Source organism: Ziziphus jujuba, chromosome 3 (assembly GCF_031755915.1).
Source record: "Ziziphus jujuba cultivar Dongzao chromosome 3, ASM3175591v1".
Classification (NCBI taxonomy): Eukaryota; Viridiplantae; Streptophyta; class Magnoliopsida; order Rosales; family Rhamnaceae; genus Ziziphus; species Ziziphus jujuba.
This window is the reverse complement of record NC_083381.1, coordinates 18,328,025-18,349,616: the sequence shown is the minus strand read 5'-3', so window position 1 is coordinate 18,349,616 and position 21,592 is coordinate 18,328,025. Positions and strand designations below refer to the sequence as shown.

The 21,592-nt window shown below is 32.3% G+C and overlaps 1 protein-coding gene across 2 annotated transcripts; it reads right to left on the bottom strand.

The window, feature by feature from the left end:
• Positions 1-230: 230 nt before the first annotated feature.
• Positions 231-7,855, bottom strand: LOC107422768 (beta-amyrin synthase 1). Of its 2 annotated transcripts, XM_048477129.2 has the most exons (19): positions 7,473-7,855; positions 6,982-7,216; positions 5,536-5,724; positions 5,155-5,244; positions 4,842-5,039; positions 4,661-4,745; positions 3,864-4,030; positions 3,575-3,763; positions 3,343-3,456; positions 3,060-3,179; positions 2,730-2,852; positions 2,453-2,551; positions 2,303-2,359; positions 2,136-2,182; positions 1,876-2,025; positions 1,203-1,380; positions 974-1,054; positions 790-873; positions 231-685 (listed from the first exon to the last, which is right to left on the bottom strand). In XM_048477129.2, exons 2-19 carry the CDS (start codon positions 7,180-7,182, stop codon positions 569-571), a joined length of 2,289 nt encoding a protein of 762 aa, XP_048333086.2. In that variant the 5' UTR covers positions 7,183-7,216; positions 7,473-7,855; the 3' UTR covers positions 231-568. The 2 variants fall into 2 exon arrangements, with proteins under 2 accessions (XP_048333086.2, XP_048333085.2); XM_048477128.2 differs by having other exon boundaries at positions 6,982-7,855.
• Between the last annotated feature and the right edge of the window lie 13,737 nt (positions 7,856-21,592).

Below are 21,592 nucleotides of genomic sequence, written 5' to 3'. Positions count from 1 at the left end.
TTTTCATTGGTATCTTATTTGCGAATTATGGTAGAGTAATTGAAAAGTTACCATTTCTTAGTGAATTTTGTATTTAGTGTTAAATTGAATATACACATATGTGTCTCGATGTATATGTGTGTGTATGTTTGCAAATATATATGTATTTTGTACAATATTGTTGCTTTTTTTTTCATCTTTTAATGTATTAATTAATGATAATACATTATAAATATATATCAAACAAAAAATATGCTAAATATTTTAATGTATTGACCACTATATACATATTTTATATGAATATGTTTTTGAGGACATATAATAAAAAGAAAAATATTAATACTACATACATATATATATGTAATTTAAGTCCCCTTGCCCTTGGGCAAGTATGTCTATTTTCCCCAAACACCACTTGATAAAATATGCGAGTTGCAAGGAGCCAATGAGCCACAAATCATTATCCTGTTGGCTGGTGACAAACAGCTGGCATCCGCGGCCATCAACCAGTGCTAAGAGTATTTTTAATAAAAAGTGAAAATAAACAAACCATACAACTAAATGGAACCACAATTTGCTTGTTCTTCGTTTAATTAGAAGAAAATGCAACTAAATTCCGGTATTCAGCAAGAGCCCACAATGGAAAAATGTTCCTGTAAGCTGCATAATGCAGCGTGCAATTCTTAAAGAATGCCCCCGTAACTTCCTGCCATTATGTTATTGCACAAATCACAAATCATTACTACTCAAAATTCATATAATTTATAATTTGCTTGTTTTTGGTGCATTAGATTGTAGTTTGTAATTAACCTGCTGTGGGAAATCCCCATTTTCCAATTGGGAATTTATTAAAAGCTTTGCCGCTGCATGCAAAGGAGCTGGGTCTCTATCAGCCTATCACATTATTAAGAAAAACAGTTAATTAGAATGTTCTTGTATATATATATATATAATAAATTAAAAGTAGAAATTAACAACTAATTAGTTAATATACCTGTTGACCATGGATTAAACCCATCAATGCTAATGCAGTCTGCACCAGATTCGAGTGGTCTCCTTCAAGTGGTGTGTATACCTGCACTCCAGTATTCGAACACCAAAATGTTTAAATTAATGTTATAAAATTTAACAAGCTTTGAATAATACGTAAATTTTATGAAAATTTATATAACCCAAGATTGACAATTAATAGTATTAGTAATTGGAGAAGAGAAAAGGAAGACCTTGTTAGGGCATGAAGTGTAGCTTTCGGCCCAACCACCATCCCCTCTCTGTGTATTACGCAAAAACTCAACACCTCTGCGCACAGCCTCGCAGTTGTAGTAGTTCTTCCCAGCAGCCTCCAACCCTCTGATTGCGAACCAAGTCCCATACACGAAGCATATTCCCCAAGTCCCATACCTACAAATCAAAATTAAATGCTCAATTTCTTGGATGTTTTTCTAACTACTTTAACAGTTTTAGCACTATTCTTAATATCATATATATATATATATAAAATCGGGTACATATCAAATCAATAGGATGGTTTTAAAATTAAATATTGGTTTATATAACTTTAAATTTTAAAAATTGAAATTTAAAAAATTTAATTAGTAACCAAATATGGATTTATTAATATACTAAAACTGTATTTGACAAAAATAAAAACAGTAGAAAACCATAAATTATAAATTTGATTTAAAAATTACAGCTTTTGAAGGAATCTTAAGTATAAAAAAAAGCCGGTAAAATCATCCTTTCAACTTAATAGAGCCCATTGTATATAAAATAAATGGAAATTTTCTCCTCGAGTCAAGCCGCAACATGTTGCAAAACGTTGAGGAGCCCACGATGCCTTGGGCGCCCTGCCCCATGAGAAAATTACTATTATATATATATATATATATATAATACCATGAGCCATCTGGCATTTGAACTTGTTCGAGGTATCTCACGGCCTTGGTGACAAACATATCAATCTCCTTCTCCTTCTTCCTATGCTCGGGGAATAACTTCTTAAATAAAATCAGAGCCTGAAGTGCAGAGGAAGTGCACTCTGGGTACCTGATTTATATTATATTATCATTCTCAAATCGTTTTACAAAAAGAATTAGCTGTTAAAAAAAATTATTATACATTAAACCACAAGTTAATTGTAAGAATTAATTTATTACTCGTATTCGATCACAAGGCCCTCAAGGAATTCCACAGGATTCAGCCACTGAAGAGAAGAAAATAATTTGCAGTTAATAAGTATATATATGATTTATTTAAGTAGCTTGTGAAGGGACTAAATTTAAGATTCGCTGATTATGTTTATATGATAATGACATTACTTAACCTCCAACCATCTTGGAGCTCCTGGTGGCTCCCAAGCTGATACACCACCATTTTTACCCTGATTTGAACCCATAAAACATTTTTTTATCATTTACACTAGAAAATGGAACTAAGAAAATGTAATTGCAAACCTTAGTACTTTTCCATTTACCTGTAGTGGAAGTAGGACATTAACTGCATCATAAAAACACTCCGGTTCTATTGGATCCCCAACAAGTTCCGGCGACATGGCTTTGAACATCAAGCAACACTGAAATATGACGACAAATAATATTTGTGGTGGTAATTAAGGCAACATATATATATACACACCCACAAACCCAAACAACAACAACACCCCCCCCCCCCCCCCCCCCAAAAAAAAAACACCCCAGTACACCCTTTGTTGAAACTTGAGATGTGAATATGTGTGCAGAAAATACATATACCTTGAGAGCTTCTGCAGTACAATCAGAAACTTGCCAACCATGATCTCTATCAGAGAAAGTCCATGCTCCTTTAGAAGTGTGGCGAAAATGGGCTAAGTAGTCACCAGAAGGATTCACCCTCACCTTATCAAATATTGATATATTGTACAATTAATTACAATTAAGGAGAAAAATTCCACATTGGCCAGTTAATCAAATTTTTGCCTCAACCATAACCTTTATTTCTTCCTGTATGTGTATTTATGCTTATATGTTCTAGAAATAATAATATTTATTTTACAGTAGAATCCTTATTTTTCAATAGAAATGCTTCTTAGATTTAGTAAAAACCTGTGACATCTTCAAAAACTCATGTGCTTTCTTCAGTATGGGTCCGATTTCGTTACTGACATTGGCAGCAAGCAGAGCTTGAATTGAAAGACTAGCGTCCCATGTCTGACTCCCAAGGCTCTGTAATATCCCAATCCAAATCAGTATATATGTTTTGCTTTTGAATGCATGTTTTTCTTACAAATAATGAAGAAATAAATAAATATTTTAAGCAGAGGATGTCAATAGCAGGTATATAAATATAAATATATATATATATATATATATATATATCTCTACTAACTTGCAATGTCAATCCATCTTCGGCAACCCAAAAGAAATCAACAACTCTTGCAATATGCTTCTTAAAATATTCACCATTTGGATCATCCGCCCAGCAAGCAAGCATCATCAATGGCTGTCAGATATGGATGGAGTAACAAGGAGACTTATTGAATGCATTTTGTACAAGAATATCAATTAACCTCTCTCATTGATTTAATGTATGTTAATTTACAAATTAAGGCCTTAATTACCTTTTCTACGCATGCAATAGTAATGTATCTACTGTTCTCATCTTCATAATGAATATGGTCTAATGCTTTTTGGACAGCACTCTCTCTTATCCTTTTGAAAAGCCTGCTGTTGAGAAGAGGCTCGGCCACATAGTAAAAACCATCCCACATTAGGCGCTGTAATCTACCATGGGGATAGTAATTGTCCTCCTTCATTAACAAATGCATACATCAATCAATCAAGCACGGTCACTTTGAATATGCATATCACAGTCAAATTTTATGAATTTGTAAATAATAAAATGTTCACCTTTGCACAACAATGGCGAACTTTGGCCCATTTGATTTGATTGTAAGGTTGGTTGTAGATTTCTTCTCTGAGTTGTTGAATGAGAGGTGTGATTGGCCCAACAAACCTCTTACCATACAAATACGACATGGGCATGAAAGTCAAACGAGTATAGCACATCATCTTGGCTGCATATTCATATCACTTACAAAGTTATATACAGATTTACAGCTATATACATATATAAATATATAAATATATATATATATATATATATATTAAAAGGTTAAGGATGTACTTACCTCAGCCAAACTGTATAACTTGGTGCTCAGAGAGGATATTTTCAACTTTTGAAGTTGACGATAAATGGGCTCCTTTATTTAAAACTGTTGGATTATATGTATTTAATATCATGGGTTTGCCTGTTGTTCCACTGGGCAGGTTTTGACAATAATTCTTTCACAGGTTCATATACAGAAATCTTGTTACGACTTCTCCTTCCTCTAAATGATAAGGTTCAGTGGACTTCTCGCAATGTCACCGGCAGCAAACAGCCCACGTTGCCTCGATCTGAGCACTTCACCAGACCATTCAATCAGTAGGAACGATGGACAATGTGTACAAAGGGCAGGGACGTAATCAATGACAAATTTGAGGTTATACGTAATCCAACGATTTTAGATGATTAAACCCATTTATCCTCAACTTAAAAAGTTGAAAATATCCTTATCTAAGCTGCATTGTTAATATATATATATAGAGAGAGAGAGAACTGGTGGACTGCTTGTGACTGAGTATATGGTGAAAAAGATGCTTACATGGATGCAAAGGGACAAGAGTTTGATAGAACCAAAACTCTGGTGGCAATGGATTGCTTCCCTCCCAGTCATATACACCAAGAATCTGCAATTAATTAATTATTTATTTATGCAACAAATTATGTTAGTATTATTTGAATTGATATTAGTGAACGAATTTGAATATTCATATTATTCATACAGCCATCCAAGTCTTTCCCCAAGATGCAGAGTACATGGCGCCACCATGATCAAGAATCCACTTTCTTGCTCTGCTACAGGCACTGTTCAGGCCGCCATCCGGTCCTTCTCCGAGTATCCTCATGGCCAGATAGTTGAGAACCGTACACATCATCATACTTGGCCCTTCAATGTGCAATCCCCATCCACCATCTTCATTCTACAATTTATAATTAATTGGTACTTTATTTTTTTTACAAAATTAATTAACTAATTAATTAATTGTTTGATCTATAATATTTAATTTTTTTGTAATAATTAATTAATTTAATTACCTGATGGCAGTACATATACCACAGCATTTCCCTTCGATGATGTTCATTGAATACGGTATGAAGTGTCCCGGTAATATACATACAAAACACCTGAATTTTTATTTATTTTTTTTTTTTGTGGGGGGGCTGTCGGTTAGAATATTAAAGAAAACATTGTACTTAATAAGATTTTGGAGTAATTTAATATATCCAGCAAGAAACAATATGAGGAAATTTTTTCGAGTGCTTTTTGGAACACTTTTTTCCCTTCTCTCACAAATCAGGCTTGTGGACCCCAGACATGTGGGTCCTGTTGGTTCATGAGAGAAGGAAGCAGTGTTTAGAAGAAAACTGAAAATTTGGTCGAAAGAGAGAGAGAGAGAGAGTTAAAAGGGTACTGACAAAGAGAGGGACGTAGAACATAACACCAGCATTCAGAGCAGGCCAATGGCCGTGTGGACTTTGCAAGGCAGACCAGAAGTTGATTGCTCTCCTCATTGTTGCATCAGCAGTTTTATAACTAATTTTCTTATCGCCATCTTCAACCTTCTCTTGAGGAATGCTTTGTTTGAATTTCTTTTCTCTTAGAAGCTGACAATTATATACCATAATTAACAGTTTCTTTGCCGAAAATAAATATTTAAAATTAATTTAATCTCAATTTACTAATGACAACATATTTATTGCAACTTTATGATTTCAAGTTTCCCAAAAAAAAAAATAAAATAAAATTCAATTACTTCCAAGTTTCCAATAAAAAATAAATTTTAAAATAAAAAAAATACTACAATTACTTAATAATTTATGAAAATATTTAACTTTATAAAAATAACAATGTATATTTTAACTTCATTAGTACATTTCATATTAAAAAATTTAAAAAAAAAAAAGTTAAATAAAAGCTGCCCTTTTGATGCCAAGGTTCGTGTCTTTTCACACATTGGACGGTCAAAATAAAGTTGACTGTCTTTTTCCGTGCCTTGCCACTATATGATGTGTTTTTCTCATGTCTCACGCTAAAACACACCAAGATTTTGCCTTTGCCGCCTTTTTAGCATAGCGGTTTTTCTGTTATATTGTGATGTGCCACTACGAATATGTAATTCTTAAAATTTTGGAATATACTAAGGCCCAAACAATAAAATAAAAAAGAAAAAAATCGTTATTTTATTTTTTGGTTAACTTGAACATGTGGACAATTGATAGATATGATATTTTTAGCAGAATTGGTGGACGATATAGATTATACAATAATTAAGGCAAAAAAGTAAGTTGTCGGTGCGGAAAAAATTCTAGGATAGTTATTTATGATATTTTTGTCTTCTAGAAATCTTTTTCAGCAAAAAATAAAAAATAAAAGTTTCTTTTTTTCTTAATATATATATATATATATATGTATATAAATAATTCCACACCACAAAAAATAATAATAATAATAATAATAATAATAATAACCAATTTATGGATGCAAAAACCAAAGCCTGGTCTTACATATATACTAATATCATGTATACTCGATCGACTTGATTTGGCTTGAAAATTACATAAACCGTACCAAATCACCAATAAAAACTGTCGGTTCGGATGATTTGGTTTAGTTTACGCGTATCCTTAATTGATATTAGGTTTCTATTTTTTTTTAATTACTTGATTTCAAAAAATTAGTGATAGTTAGCCCCATTGTATATAGTGGACTTGGTTCACGTTAAGGTAAGCTTCTCCTTCTTTTTATTACTGATAATATGATGTTCTATTAATGGTAATAAGAAAGAAAAATACACCATAAGTTGAATATGAAGTCCACACTACAACAAAATTAGATATGAATATAATAATTAGTTATTATACCTGGAAGCGCCAGAGGAGGTCGCTACAGGCCTTGAGGTTGAATCGGTTTTGGTAGAAATGTTGGCGAGCCTTTTCGACCTCTTCTCTCTCTTCTGGGCTTCCTGCATCTGCATCATACTCCCATATCTGCCTCCCAAGGAAATTGTTTGTGCTAAACAAGTATGGCTCCTTTTCTCCCGCTCCAAACTTAATTTTCCACATTTTCTGATGATCTCTATATCAACAGAGACGCTTCCTGCATACAATCATGTATACAATACATACATTTTTTTCAAAAAAAATTTGTGATGAATCATGCATACACCTTTCTTCACATAAAAAATATACTTATATATATATAAAACAAATGAAGGGCAATATACGCACACACACTCACACACACACACACACATATATATATATATATATATGAAAGATTAATTAGATCTGAGGAGTATTAGTATAGCTATAGTTATATATCAGCTCCAAAAGTGATTGAAAAAGGATCTCACTCTCAGATGCACAACTAGAAATGGAAAAAAGGCCAAAATGTATCTGAATTTTTATGTTTTTACGATCCTATCTCTTCAACCATCTCCTACGCACTTAGAAATAGTTCTCATATATATCCAATTCACTTCCTGCACTATATATAGACCCAGTTAGTGTACTCTACTCACTGCGTTTCACTTTCATTACTTATCATAATTTTATTTTATGTCCTAGCCAAGTGTCTATTACAAAAGTTAGCTTCGTAAAAAATAAAAAATAAAAATAAAAACCTCCAAATGTTCACTTAGCTGGAAACCATAACCATTAAATTCTATTGAAGACCTATATTATTGGGGACCAAGGAAATTTATGGAAATCTACCCATAAAATGCGTACCAAATTAAAATGAAATTATTAATGTTGTCATGTTGATGAAATTATATATATCTTTAAACAAATAATACAATTTTTTTTTTTTATCATTAGAACAATTTATAATTTAAAAAAGAAAAAAGTATATCTCTGATTCATTCATGAATATTTCGTATGGTGTGGATATAATGAGCATAATAGCTTAGCGAAATGTATTAAACGAACAACAGTGTAACACGATCTTGGTAAATGTGTAATTGGAGCTATATCAATGAGAAAGTGATTTAGCTGTGACATACCAAAGGAATATATATATATATATATATATATGTGTGTGTGTGTGTGCGTGCGCGCGCGCGGGGGCGCGGTGATATAACTACAAAATAAACAAGAGAGTATAAGATACTTTTTACATATTCACAATAGCTAATTTTAACTCAAAAAGTAAAGACGATAGGAAATTTCTAATTTGAAAGTTTATGGCTATTCATATGCAAAAAGATGGACTGGTAAAGTATTTAATGAGACTTCAACCAAAAAAGGGCAAAAGAGCAAAAAAAAAAAAAAAAGGGGATCCAGGACTGGTAAAGTATTTAATGAGACTTCAACCAAAAAAGGATAAAACGTGCACGGACTACTGATTTGGAGCCACAAGATTTTATTTTATTTTATTTTATTTTTTAAAAAAGGAATATAGCGGATGCAAAGTTGTCATAGTCACTCCAGATATGAGGTTGACCAAATAAAGCCGGCACGAGAAATAGTCAGAGTAACCACCATGCCAAATTTATTTTGACATTTTGGAAAATCTAAGTAAATTTATATTAAAGTACTGTATATTAGGTTACAAAATTTGGTGCATTATCTTTCACTCGAAAACATATCTTATATTGTATATTTATTTATAATTTATTAATTTTATCTTTATGTAAACTTTAATTGACTTATTTTACAGTTTAACAATTGTTTGTAATTTTATTTTTTAATTTTCATATTAATTTAAATATATATTTAATTTTTATCCCTCTAAAATAATTCAATTCACAATGACTAGAGGTGAAATCTTTTAAATCTAGAGGTAAAGTAACATTTGAACATGGCCGCCCATCCAAATTTTTTATTTTAATATTATATTATATTACACATATATAAATTTTTTTTTTTGGTTATTTATGTTAAGCTTCCCCAATAAAAATATTGATAGTTCAAGTTAGGAATATTTTGAGATTTTTTTTTTTTACTGTGTTTCCACTGTAATTTATTTTTATAAAATACTATATTAAAGAGGTTTATAACTATATTTTTAGGGAATATTTCATTTATAAGTTTGGAATAAATAAATAAATAATCCCTTATGTTTTTAATAAATCATCCACACCTTCCGGTAGCAAATTAAATTACCTTTAAGAGCCTTTTTTTTGGGGCAAAAATTTATTTTTAAAAAAAAATTTACAAAAATTAATTTTGAAGAATTGAAAGTTTTGTTAACATATATTTTTAATTAAATTTGTTTGGACTATGTGATATTTTTCAATTAAAAAAATTATGTGATGATTTTAATTAGATAAGTTTTTTTTTACTATTGATAATTTGTCAAATATATTTAACTAAATCTATTAAACTGTATTATAATTATCAAATATATTTAACTAAAGGTATTTGTCAAATATATAATTTACTTTAAAAAGTTTCTATAATTAAAATTATCATATAATTTTTTTTGAAATAAAAAAGAATTAAAAAAATCACATTTTTAAAATAAATTTAATTAAAAATAAAGAAAAAAAATTTGTTTCAGATCAATTATTAAAAAAAAAAACAAAACGAAAGGTTACTGAAATAATGCCACGTACACATCACTAATAATTCAAAAAGAAATCTTGCTTGTCTTTTTTACTAAAATAAATAATTTATGATGAAACTAAGAATGCAAAGTTTTGTATAATTGTAAATGAAATAAATGATAAGTTGAAAAAGGAGCAAATGTATAGAGCTTTGAGATTCGTTGACAATGGTTTTATCCAATGGCTTTTTTTTTTTCGGCTGGTTCATGTTTTCGATACAAAAGCATGGACCTTGAAAAATGGACTACATTCTATGTCGTGTCATGACAATCTAGAAATTCAAAATATCTATGGCTAAAAGCATGATGATGCAAGTAATATGCAGGTAAGTGGAATAGTTAACAAGCTTTAATTTTAAATGACTATCCGTATGCTTGCTATATATATATATATATATATATATATGCATTGTTTAGTATATCGATTTAAAATTGACATTAGTTGCAATATTCAATAAAAGTTACTCAAGTTTATCATTTTTTTACTAAATTGTCATTCATTATCAATATTGTTGGTGCTTTATGCGAGCATAACAATGACGTTATATGAAAAAAGTGATTTAGGGACACCAAACATGCGACGTAATATAAAAATGAGAAATAACACGTCGCTAAATATGACGCACTTTATACTGCATCCCTAAATAGATAGAAAATTGACGTTTAGCGACATAAACTTAGCGACTATATGAAAAGAATATACCGAAGGTCGCTAAAAACAAAAATAAGCGACTCTGGTTCTTGGTGTCGCTGCATATAAGAATATGAACTCTTTTTCTATTGTTCTTTAATTATTTTTTATATTTTTTTTATCTACAACAAAATACTGAGACTATTTTTTAAAATATAAAGGAAAATTACTGGTGTGGTGATTAATATTTTTATTTTTCAAGTACAGATTATTTTCTTTTAAAATTTGCAAGTAATTCAGATAGTTTTTTTGTTTTATAATTACGAGAACCAGCGATGCAAAGATTTACTCATGCATCGCCTGATATATGAAAATAATATTTTTATGTTTGTTAATAATTTTTTTTTTCATTTTCAAATAAGCACTGAAATTATTTCTTAAACATGTGAAGCAATATTGCTTAGGTGATTATTTAATTTTTTTTTCCAGTACAGGTTATTATGTTTCAAAATTTGCTACCCATTTAAGATTTTCAAATGGAACGGGCGACGAGAAACCTTAGTTTTGAGTCGCTGGTTCAAAAAATAAATTTTTTGTTTTTTAATAATTTTTTTCTCATCTTCAAATAAGCACTGTAATTATTTCCTAAATATATGCAGTAATATTTCTTAGGTGGTTATTTTTGTTTTTCCAGTACAAGTTATTATGTTTAAAATTTGCTATCCCTTTAAATTTTTTTATTTTTTTTGGATGAACCAAGTGACCCAGAAGACTTCCTTTTGCGTTGTCGGTTCCAAAGTTTTTTTTTTTCTCAATAATTTTTTATTTGACCATCAAATAAGCATTGAAATTATTTCTTAAATATCTAAAGCAATACTACTTAAGTGGTTGTTTAACCTTTTTGTATTTTCAGTACATGTTAGTATGTTTTAAAATTTGCTACCAAGTTCATATATATATTTTGAAACAAACAGGCGACGTAGATATTTTGCTTTTGTATCGCGGGTTCAATTTTTTTTTTTTTGATTTAATAATATTTTATCTGACCATCAAATATGCATTGAAATTATTTTGTAAATATGTGAAATAATATTTTTTAGGTGTTTGTTTAATTTTTTATTTTTCCAGTATAGGTTATTATGTCTTAAACTTTGCTATCAATTTAATTTATTTTTTAAAACAAACAGGCGACTCATAAACATTCCTTATGTGTCGCCGTTGATAGATAATTTTTTTTTGATTTTTTATAATGTTTTTACCTCATCAACAAATAAATATTGAAATTATTTCTTAAATATGTGAAGCAATATTTTTTAGGTGGTTGTTTACTGTTTTTGTTTTTCTAGTACAGGTTATTATATTTTAAACTTGGCTATCAATTTAATATATTTTTTGAAACAAACAAGCGATGTATAACTCTTGCTTTTGTGTCGCCGGTTACATTTTTTTTTATTTAATAATTTTTTATCTAACCATCAAATAAGCATTGAAATTATTTCTTAAATATGTGAAGTAATATTTCTTAGGTGGTTGTTTAATTTTTTTTTCATTCTGGCGACGCATCAGCCTAACCTACGCGTCACTGGTTCCATTTTTTTTTTTTTTGAATAATTTTTTATCTCATCTTCAAATAAGCATTGAAATTATTTCTTAAATATATGAAGCGATATTTTTTAGGTGGTTGTTTACTATTTTTGTTTTTCCAGTACAGGTTATTGTGTTTTAAACTTTGCTATCAATTTAATATATTTTTTTAAACAAACAGGCGACATATAATTCATGCTTTTGTGTCGTCGGTTACATTTTTCTTTTGATTTAATAATTTTTTATCTGACCATCAAATAAGCATTGAAATTATTTCTTAAATATGTGAAGTAATATTTCCTAGGTGTTTATTTAATTTCTTTTCCATTACGGCGACGCATTAGCCTACCCTAAGCATTGCTAGTTCCAATTTTTTTTTTTTTTGAATAATTTTTTATGTCATCTTCAAATAAGCATTGAAATTATCTCTTAAATATATGAAGCAATATTGGTTAGGTTGTTGTTTAACTTTTTTTCATTTTCCAGTATAGGTTACTATGGTTGTTTATTTTTATTTTTATTTTTTTTGAATGGAACCGGCGATGCAAAATCCTTCTTTATTCGTCGTCTGTTCCTTTTTTTTTTTTTTGTCTTTTAATAACTTTTTGCCTCATCATCAAATAAGCATTGAAATTGTTTCTTAAAAATGTGAAGGAATATTGTTTAGGTGGAACAGGCAATGCATAAGTCTTTACTATGCGTTGCTGGTGACTTTTTTTTTTTGGGGGGGGGGGGGGGGGAATTTGTTTTACATTACCATCTAGTACGCATTGAAATTATTTCTTAAGCAATATTTCTTAGGTGGTTGTTTAATTTTTTTTTTCCAGTACACGTTATTATGTTTTAAAATTTGCTATCACTTTAGATTTTTTTTTTTTTTTTTTGGGGGGGAATGGAACAGGCGACACAGAATCCTTCCTAAGGCGTAAACGTTGACAATTTGTTTTTTGTATTTTAATAATTTTTTTCTCATCTTTAAATAAGCACTAAATATTTGCAAAACAAATTCACCATTGAATTAATTAAATATTAACTCATGTGCGATATTTACATATTGGTTAACCATTTTATATGTACAAACAAAAGCTATTACACAACCATGCATAGATATTCATTGTGATGAGATGCTTGAGATCATCTGTGTTGCCCATTCTTCTCTAAACTGGTTGACCTGATCAGCTTGTAACCAAGTGACACCTTCATACTGAACATTATAAAGTTATATAATCTTACATATACAAACAATCATAAATATTAATTATTATTAATAGAAATATGAAATCATTAAATAATTTACCATTGTTCTTATATTTTGTCGACGAGGATTTGTCCTGACAATATCTCTCATTATCATCATAATATAATAATCGCATTCAGTGCTTCCGATCTGTATAGGTCTGAATTTACAAACAATATGTAATATTAGGTAAGAATACATGTGTAAGACAACAAACGTGTAAATTTATTAACAACTAATAATGCTCACTTTATATATAATAATTACCTTAGCAATTTGCCACCGAAGTTTCTTTTCGGGTGTCTTCCCCTCGTTCCATGCAACGAATGAACTATATAGAAATATAAATATTGTATAATATTATAGTGTAGTTTAAATAGTATATTCAATATAAGAACAATTAATTAAATAAAATTAAGAGTTTTTAACTTACTCATCAAGCAAAGATTTTAGATCCCCATCAATTCTATTCTTATGAGACTTCAAGGAATCAAAAAATCATGCTCCTGCTTTGTATACATCAACAACACAAAGCATCCAATGATTGCTAAAAACACTAATAAGTATATTAGTTAATATGAGGTTTTATTAAAGTGATATTGTAACAACATAATTAAATTAAAACTAACACAATATACCTTGCACAGTAAGAAAAAAACCATAGCTGATCTGGCGATGCATCTTGCCATTTACTCATTATATGTATCATCTGTTCATAAGGGTTTGTATGACCAACCGGCGCAATAATAGTCGGATGAACAAAGCAAAATTTCCGTTCATATGGTGTGCCCGTCAATCCGTCACATAAAAACCTGCGTAATCCGATTACAAGTAAATATAGTTTTAAAACCAAATTTATAAATAATTGAATGAAATAATTAGTTATAGACACATCCAAATTTAGGTTACCTTATATAGAACAAGATGCACTCAGCAGACAATTCTTGCATGTAACAAAAATAGGATATGTCACTTCTAGCTATGCACAACTTTTGTTCTTCCCGAAAAATCTCTTTTTTCATTTGAAATGTATATAAATTATTGCTCTTGACAATTTTGATCCGATGCAGCAACTCACGTATCGGTGGGATAATGATTACGGGATCAACATCATTTTATCATCCTCAACATGTGAACTCTTTGGACTTCCCTACAAATATCAACAAACAAAATTTGAAGTATAACAAAAACGAAATTAGTTAAAACATACAAATATCAACAAACAAAATTTGAAGTATAACAAAGACGAAATTAGTTAAAACATATACAAAATTAATTATTATATATATCTCAATCAAACAATACCTCATCGGATGGCAAAATAACAAGATGCCTCGGCCATGCAACAAAGGCACCTTCAGCATCACCGACACATGTAATGTCAAATGATGGAACAGGCAAATGTGCAAATTCATCAATCACCTCATCGACAGTGACCTTATAATTTTGTGTACCCAGCTTCGTACCACGGCACATATCCGTTGGCATAGAAGGTACCAAAATGCCACGTGCTACTATATGGCTGACATTGCCTTGTGCAAGATTGCATTTTACGTCCTACAAAGTTAAAAACAAATTAATATATATTCACATGACAATATTCATTCACTCGAAAGACTCGATCCCATGATCTTATGGTCATAGATCGGGTACTCAACCATGGGAGCTACCCACTTGGACAACATGACATCTTAACAATAACCCACTTAAACATATATGTAACTGCATAACATACATATTAATGAGCAAAATATATATATATATATATATATATATATATATATATATATATATATATATATATATTTTTGGTCAAAATACCTCTGCAGATGTCATGGGAGGAGGGTCTACGGTAGCTGTAGATGGGGTCTCTTAAGCAACAACATCATCAGATATAACAGAAATTGACAGGAGAGTAAAACCACATGACGATTCTCTTTGTTGCTTTTAGTTTTGAGGATGCCCACAAGACCAACAATCAGCTTCTCCATATTCTTATATTTTTCATTATCTAGGGCCTTAGCCTTTTTCTGTGGACGTTGCTAAGGGGTATGGAAGAAGTTTGCCACCGTGTATCCTTTGCCTCGACCCTCAAGCCTACCTCCGTATTCGTCATTTCCCAATGCTTGTGTGAGGATATCAACCAAATGTGAATGATCAATTTCTTCTTTTGCTGCTTTGTTCTTTATGACATTCTACAATATATTTATTAAATGATTAAATGTCTCGATTGATATAAGATTTAACAAAATAATAATATATGCAACAAATAATCATAAAAAAAGTGTACTCACAATTTTTTCCACCATATTTTTAGTTTCTTCATTTGCATATTTTCCATCCTTCCCCATATGCGCCCGTATCCATAAGTCATCTCGATCGATACACTCTTGGGTGCCTCTTTATTTTTGCTTCAAAAGTTACAAATAAATTTTAATAATGCAAGTTATTAACAATGGCCAAATTACATATAGTTAAATGTAAATAAAAATAAATTGCATACAATGGTTTTTTCCAATCGGGCATATCCCATTGTACCCATTCGATGCGGATACTTATTTAATTTCCATTTTTCGGAATATTGGCGACTTGTTGCCTACAAAAATTATAAACACATGTACAAATTAGAAAACCCAAATAATGTAAGTCACCATAACACATTTTATACAAGTAACATTAACGTGTATTAAATAAAACTATACCTTGAATTCATCCGACAACTTTTGTTTCACAAATTCATTCCACACCTCTGGGGTTATGAATGTATGCATTTTGGGTCGATGTTCAAACACTTCAGATGTGTCGATATATGGTTTAATAAAATGTACATATAATTTATTCTTGAATTTTCTCCATTTTTCAGCACAAATGCTTAAAGTTCTCTTCTTTAAACTCTTGTCTTTTTTCATATATAGCTGCAAATTTAAAACATATATATTTATTAATATTGGTTAACAAGTAAATGTGGTAAGTTAGAAATACAAGTAAAATGCATACAAGTTACTAATGCAAAAAACCTATAAAATCTGCATCAAATAAATATGACCAATAATAAACAATTAACAATAATGTATTACCTTTATCAAAACCCATAGGTTATCTTTTAATACGTTTGACACGTCTCTCCATTTTTTAATAGTAATTGGAATTGTACTCCTAACCAACGAGCCCTCTAAATTGGTAATTTGGACAGCCGCATGGTTAATAGCAATGCCAACCTCATTATATTGAGGTTCCAAACTTTTTCTGCCCCCAAATCCATCCTAAGGCCTTTCATCAGTGTAGCTCCTCTTCTTCTACGCTCTGTGGATGACGTAGTCGGTATTCCCATATCACTTGATGGCGATCCATCATCATCCTTATCCGAGAAGGCATGATCATTAAAAGGATCCATAATTCTACATACATGCACATTTAAAACAAAATATTAACTATACTTACTGATTAATATTAATAACAAAAATAAACATCCATAGGTCATGTAATTTATTTACCAATTTATGCAGCAAATAGTATCCTTTTAACGTGAATCTCCCTTAACAGTCATTTAACATTTTCAACCACAAAAGGCAACAAGATCACTAATTGGTTGTGAGGCATATTTCTCCTAAAACGACGTCGTTTTTATTTCCCTCGCATTTTATAACAGCTATATCTTGAATGTAAAATATCAACACATAATATAACTATTTTTCAATAAGAAGCTAAACATACACCACCGAACCCCATATATCATAAAAAAAATAGCACACCTTTACAAATCTAGCAAGCAAGAGGAACAACAAGCCACCAAATAGTCAACGGTGACAGCAAGGTAAAAACCCAGCAACCACTGTAGGTGATGGCGATGGCGAAAACCCAGCCACCCAACCCCTACGACGGCGATGGCCACGACCCAGCCACCCAACCCACAACAAAAACTTGAAGTGCTTCCAATCCAACCAACGGCAAGAAGAAGAGTAGGAAAAAGGAAAATTTTTAAGGAAATAAACCGTTGAAATCCTTCAAACCCTTCAAAGAAACCCGATAGCCTAATGTGAGAGAAACCTTCAAAACCTTAAAATATTTTGTAGATTGCTTCCAAAACTCAATTTCCCCTAACATATGTACTCAGGGTTAGTGGTTGACAAGAAAGCCCGTTGGAAGATGTGCCATATTAGTTTCTTATTATTTTCAATATTATTGGTAATTTTAGGGGCAAATAAAAATATTTAAACACCTAAAATATATATATATATATATCTCAAAAGGAACTCGCGACGCTAGGGAAAATATATTAAGTCACCAATTAGCTTTTTTTTTTCAAAAAAAACCAAAACAATTTAAGAGGCTTCCAAACTTGAACACAAAATAAATTGTACTTGAAATATAAGCCAAAGAAAGAAAAATATTAAAAGGGAACTAGCGACGCGTTATATAGTCATTGCATCGCTGTTTAGCTATTTTTTTTTTTTTAAAAGAAAAAAATATATATACAATTTAAGTGACTTGCAAAATTCAACACAAATTAAACTGTACTTGAAAGACAATATAATTTAGGAGCCAAAAAAAAAATCATAGAGTAGAATAGGTGACATGATAACATTCAGTTGCGTCGCCGATTCAATAATTTTTTTAAAAAAAAAATGAAGACTTGAAAGTTTAAATAACAAATAAAATGTAAATATGAAAAACAAATAAATATTTTATTAGAATTGCAAATTTTAAAAGCAAATAAACTATCTGTAACACCCCGTCCCAAATCGCACCGGAATCCGTGCACGTTGACCGAGGTTGACCGTTGACCGTTGACCCAAGGGGGTCAAAAGTTGACTTTTTGACTCGGTGAGAATTTTGAGTTGACTAGGGTACCGTGGCGAAGTGCACGATGCCACGAGTTCGTAGACTGGTAGCACGTCGAAAATGGAGCTACGGTTTGAAAGTTATGGACGAAACAAGTTGCGGTCCAAACTGTCCAAGGGGTGCCGGAGTTGACTTTTTGTTTATGGGGAATTGAGCTTTGACTCATGCATGGTTGTGCAGTGCTCGTCGATACGAGTTCACAGACTAGCGGCACGCTCAAAACGGACATCCGGTTAAAAAGTTATGGACGTTTGAAGTTTACCGGATACCGTATTATTTTAATGTTTTTGGGTCGGTGAACAGTGAAATGCCACGTGTCAGCTTCTGAGTGGTCCACGTGGCATGAACAGTGTCATGCAGGGTTTTAATTTTGAAAAAACTCTCGGGGAAGAGAGAGAAAGAGAGAGAAGAGAGAGAAAGATAGAGAGGAGAGAGAAAGAGAGAGAGAGGACCCGCCGGCCGCCGGTCATTTTCATGTTTTTCCGGCCTAGTTACTGTACACGCGCCGGCCAGCCAGATTGCCCACCTCATTTCCGGCAAAACCTCCAAATTTCACGGCGAACGGCCGCCGGACGCGCCCGGATCGGACGTCCGAAGTTTGGCGGCGATTTTTCCCCCTCCACCGCCGGCCACCGCGAATCGGCACTATTCCGGCCGATATACAGTACACGCGCCATACACCCATCATCCTCTCCTCAAGTCCGGCCTACCCACCAAAAATCACGGCCATCGGACCACCGACGCGCCGGGATCGGAGCGTTTTCCGGCGAGGGGTCGAAAATCTTCAAACGGTGATTTCTCCGCCGTCCGACCTCCGTTTTGCTCACCGTCGGTCCCGTTGGATTGCTCTCCTCACGATCTACAAATCTGCAAAATTTCACAGCAAACGGCCACCGCCGGAAAATACTGTTCCGGCGACGGTTGCCGGTGACGTGGCGGCCCGCCGGAAATTACTGTTCCGGCGAGTACCCGAAAATTCCGGCCAGCTCCAGTCCGCAGTGTTCGACCTCCTGAACCCAAATCCGACTTCCGTTTCCGCCAATTCGCGACGGTTTGGGAGAATTGCGGAGCCGAAACCCGAAAAGCTTCCCGACGAAATTCAAACCCCGTCGGGTACGATCATCGAAAATTAAGACCGGATCTGTGATTAGCATCACTCGAGCTTCGATTCGGTATATAACTCATAAATTCTAGATATCGTTTGTGTTTTGACCCCCCGGGTACCGGGTATTATTTACCCGAATAAAATATTAATTTATTTGACTGTCTGTGAATTTTGTTCTAGGAGCACCGGTGAGTCGTAGAATTGATCTCGTAGTGGATCATGGGTTAATTGCGTGCTCCAGGTGAGTGACCCACCTTCAAATTAATTTTGGGAATTTAATTGGTGAATATATAATGTGTGATTTAAATATTTGGAATTTAATTTCTATGTGCCAAATATTTATTTGAATTATTGTGGAATTATTTGTGAATTTATCGGATTTAAGAAAATGTGTATTTCACCAATTTATGCCATGTGGAATTATTTTATGGTTTTGAGGATTTTGAAATTGGTGTGGTTTTAATGGTAAATTGGGCACGATTCGATTTTCAAATATTTCAAGGAAAATATTTGGTTATGTTGGTGATTTCAATTTTTATGAAATATGCCCATAAAATATTATGGGATTTGATTATGATATTTCGAGAAATTATTTATGCTTGGAAAAAATGTGGATATTTGAATTGATGGATTTGGGAGTTGGTGGATTTGAAAATCATGGAATTTATGGCATTGATTACAAAGAAATTGTGGGAAAATTCCCGGTTCAAGCGGATGGATTATGCCCGCTATGCTTATGAAAAATGTGAAATTTGTTTTATGATTTAAATTTATGGATTTTATAATTTTTAGATGCACCGTGCACGTACTGGTGTTCTGATTATGTGATATGGTATATGTGATATGGTTAGTGTGCACACGGTTGTGATTAGCGCGCAGGTGGGTGTGAGTAGCGCGCGGTTGATATTATGAGGGTGTCCTGTGCATGCCATCGGAGAGGGCGGCCACCCCCCATGGCCGGGACACCAGGTTAGCAGCGGCGCAGTGGGACGCCACGCGACCGTATGCCGGTTTCTTTCTATAACCTCCTGTCTGGCGGTACCTTGGGACGCTGGGTACTGTTGGCGCCACTGGTATATAGTGGGTGCATCAAATGATTTTCAGAACTGTGTTTTAAAAATAAAATGTTTGGAAACTGAATTGGAATTAAAAATATAATTGTTACCGCTTCTGGTATTTAATTGATGTCTTGGTTTTCGGGGAATATGGATAAAGGGTTTTGTGAAATTGTTTTAAAAGGGGAACCTTTCCAACTGAGAGAATTGTAAGGGTTTTGAGAGAAAATATTATTTCCAAATAATTATTATTTATACTTATTACTGTGATATTATATGGTATAGTAGTAGGGTCGCTCACTGAGATGATTAGCATCTCACACTCTTAAATTCCGTTCCTCTAGGTACCAGGTTGTCGGTGTTCACTCGGAGCGGACTTGATCTTCCTTGCTGTTTTAGTTCGGCAGTACCCTGTTATTCTTTTATTGCAGTTGTAATATTTCTTTCACTCTTGTTGTATTTATTTTGCACTGGATTACTGTATTTATTTTTTTTAAGTGCTGCAATTTGTGGAATCGATTTGTAGTACTGTGGGAGGAATAAGGGGATAATTTTAGAAGTGTGTTTTCAGTGCAGGGAATTTTGTGGTAAGTAAATCCCTTAGGGGAGGCTCTGCCGGATTTTCCGTTGGAAGGTTCGGTAGGGTTTCCCTGGGATCAGGGCTGTCTAGGGTTCCGGGGAAGGAATTCTGGACGGGTCCTGACACTATCATTGAAGCATTAACAAGTGAAAATACAGCCTTTTATCAAACTTATGTATAGAATTGGTCAATAAGTCCTTGTTGTGTGGTACAATTCTACATTTAGATCAATGGAATATATGTTCATTGGATTGCTACATTGGTATATTTGTATATGAACAATAAAAAACAGAAATTAAGTAGCAAAAAATTCAAAAAATGAACTGGCGACGCAGTATATAGAAACTAGGTCGCCATATTGATTTTGGAAAGGGAACCGGTGACTCTGGTTGTAGTAATTACATCGCTAGTTCTTAATATTTCTCTTTTAAAAAAAATTGCAATTTAAGTGATTTGTGGATTTAAACACAAAACAAATTATACTTGACAAACAAGATCAGTAAAGAGGGGGAAAAAAGAAACCATTATGCGAACAGGCGACGTGATTTTTGTTCACTTGCGTTGCCAGGTCAATAATTTTTATCAAACAATATAAAGACTTGCAAGTTTAAACAGAAAATGAAATGTGAAAATGAAAAACAAATAAAAATGTTATTAGGATTGCAACTTTTAAAAGCAAACAAACTAATCAATGAGGCACTAATAAGTGAAAATACAGCCTTTTATCAAACTTATGTATAGAATTGGTCAATAAGTCCTTGTTGTGTGGTACAATTCTATGTGAAGAGCATGGACAAAACTGTTTTCTACTTTTAGATCAATGAAATCTATGTTCATTGGATTGCTACATGGGTATATTTGTAGATGAACAATAAAAAATAGAAATTAAGT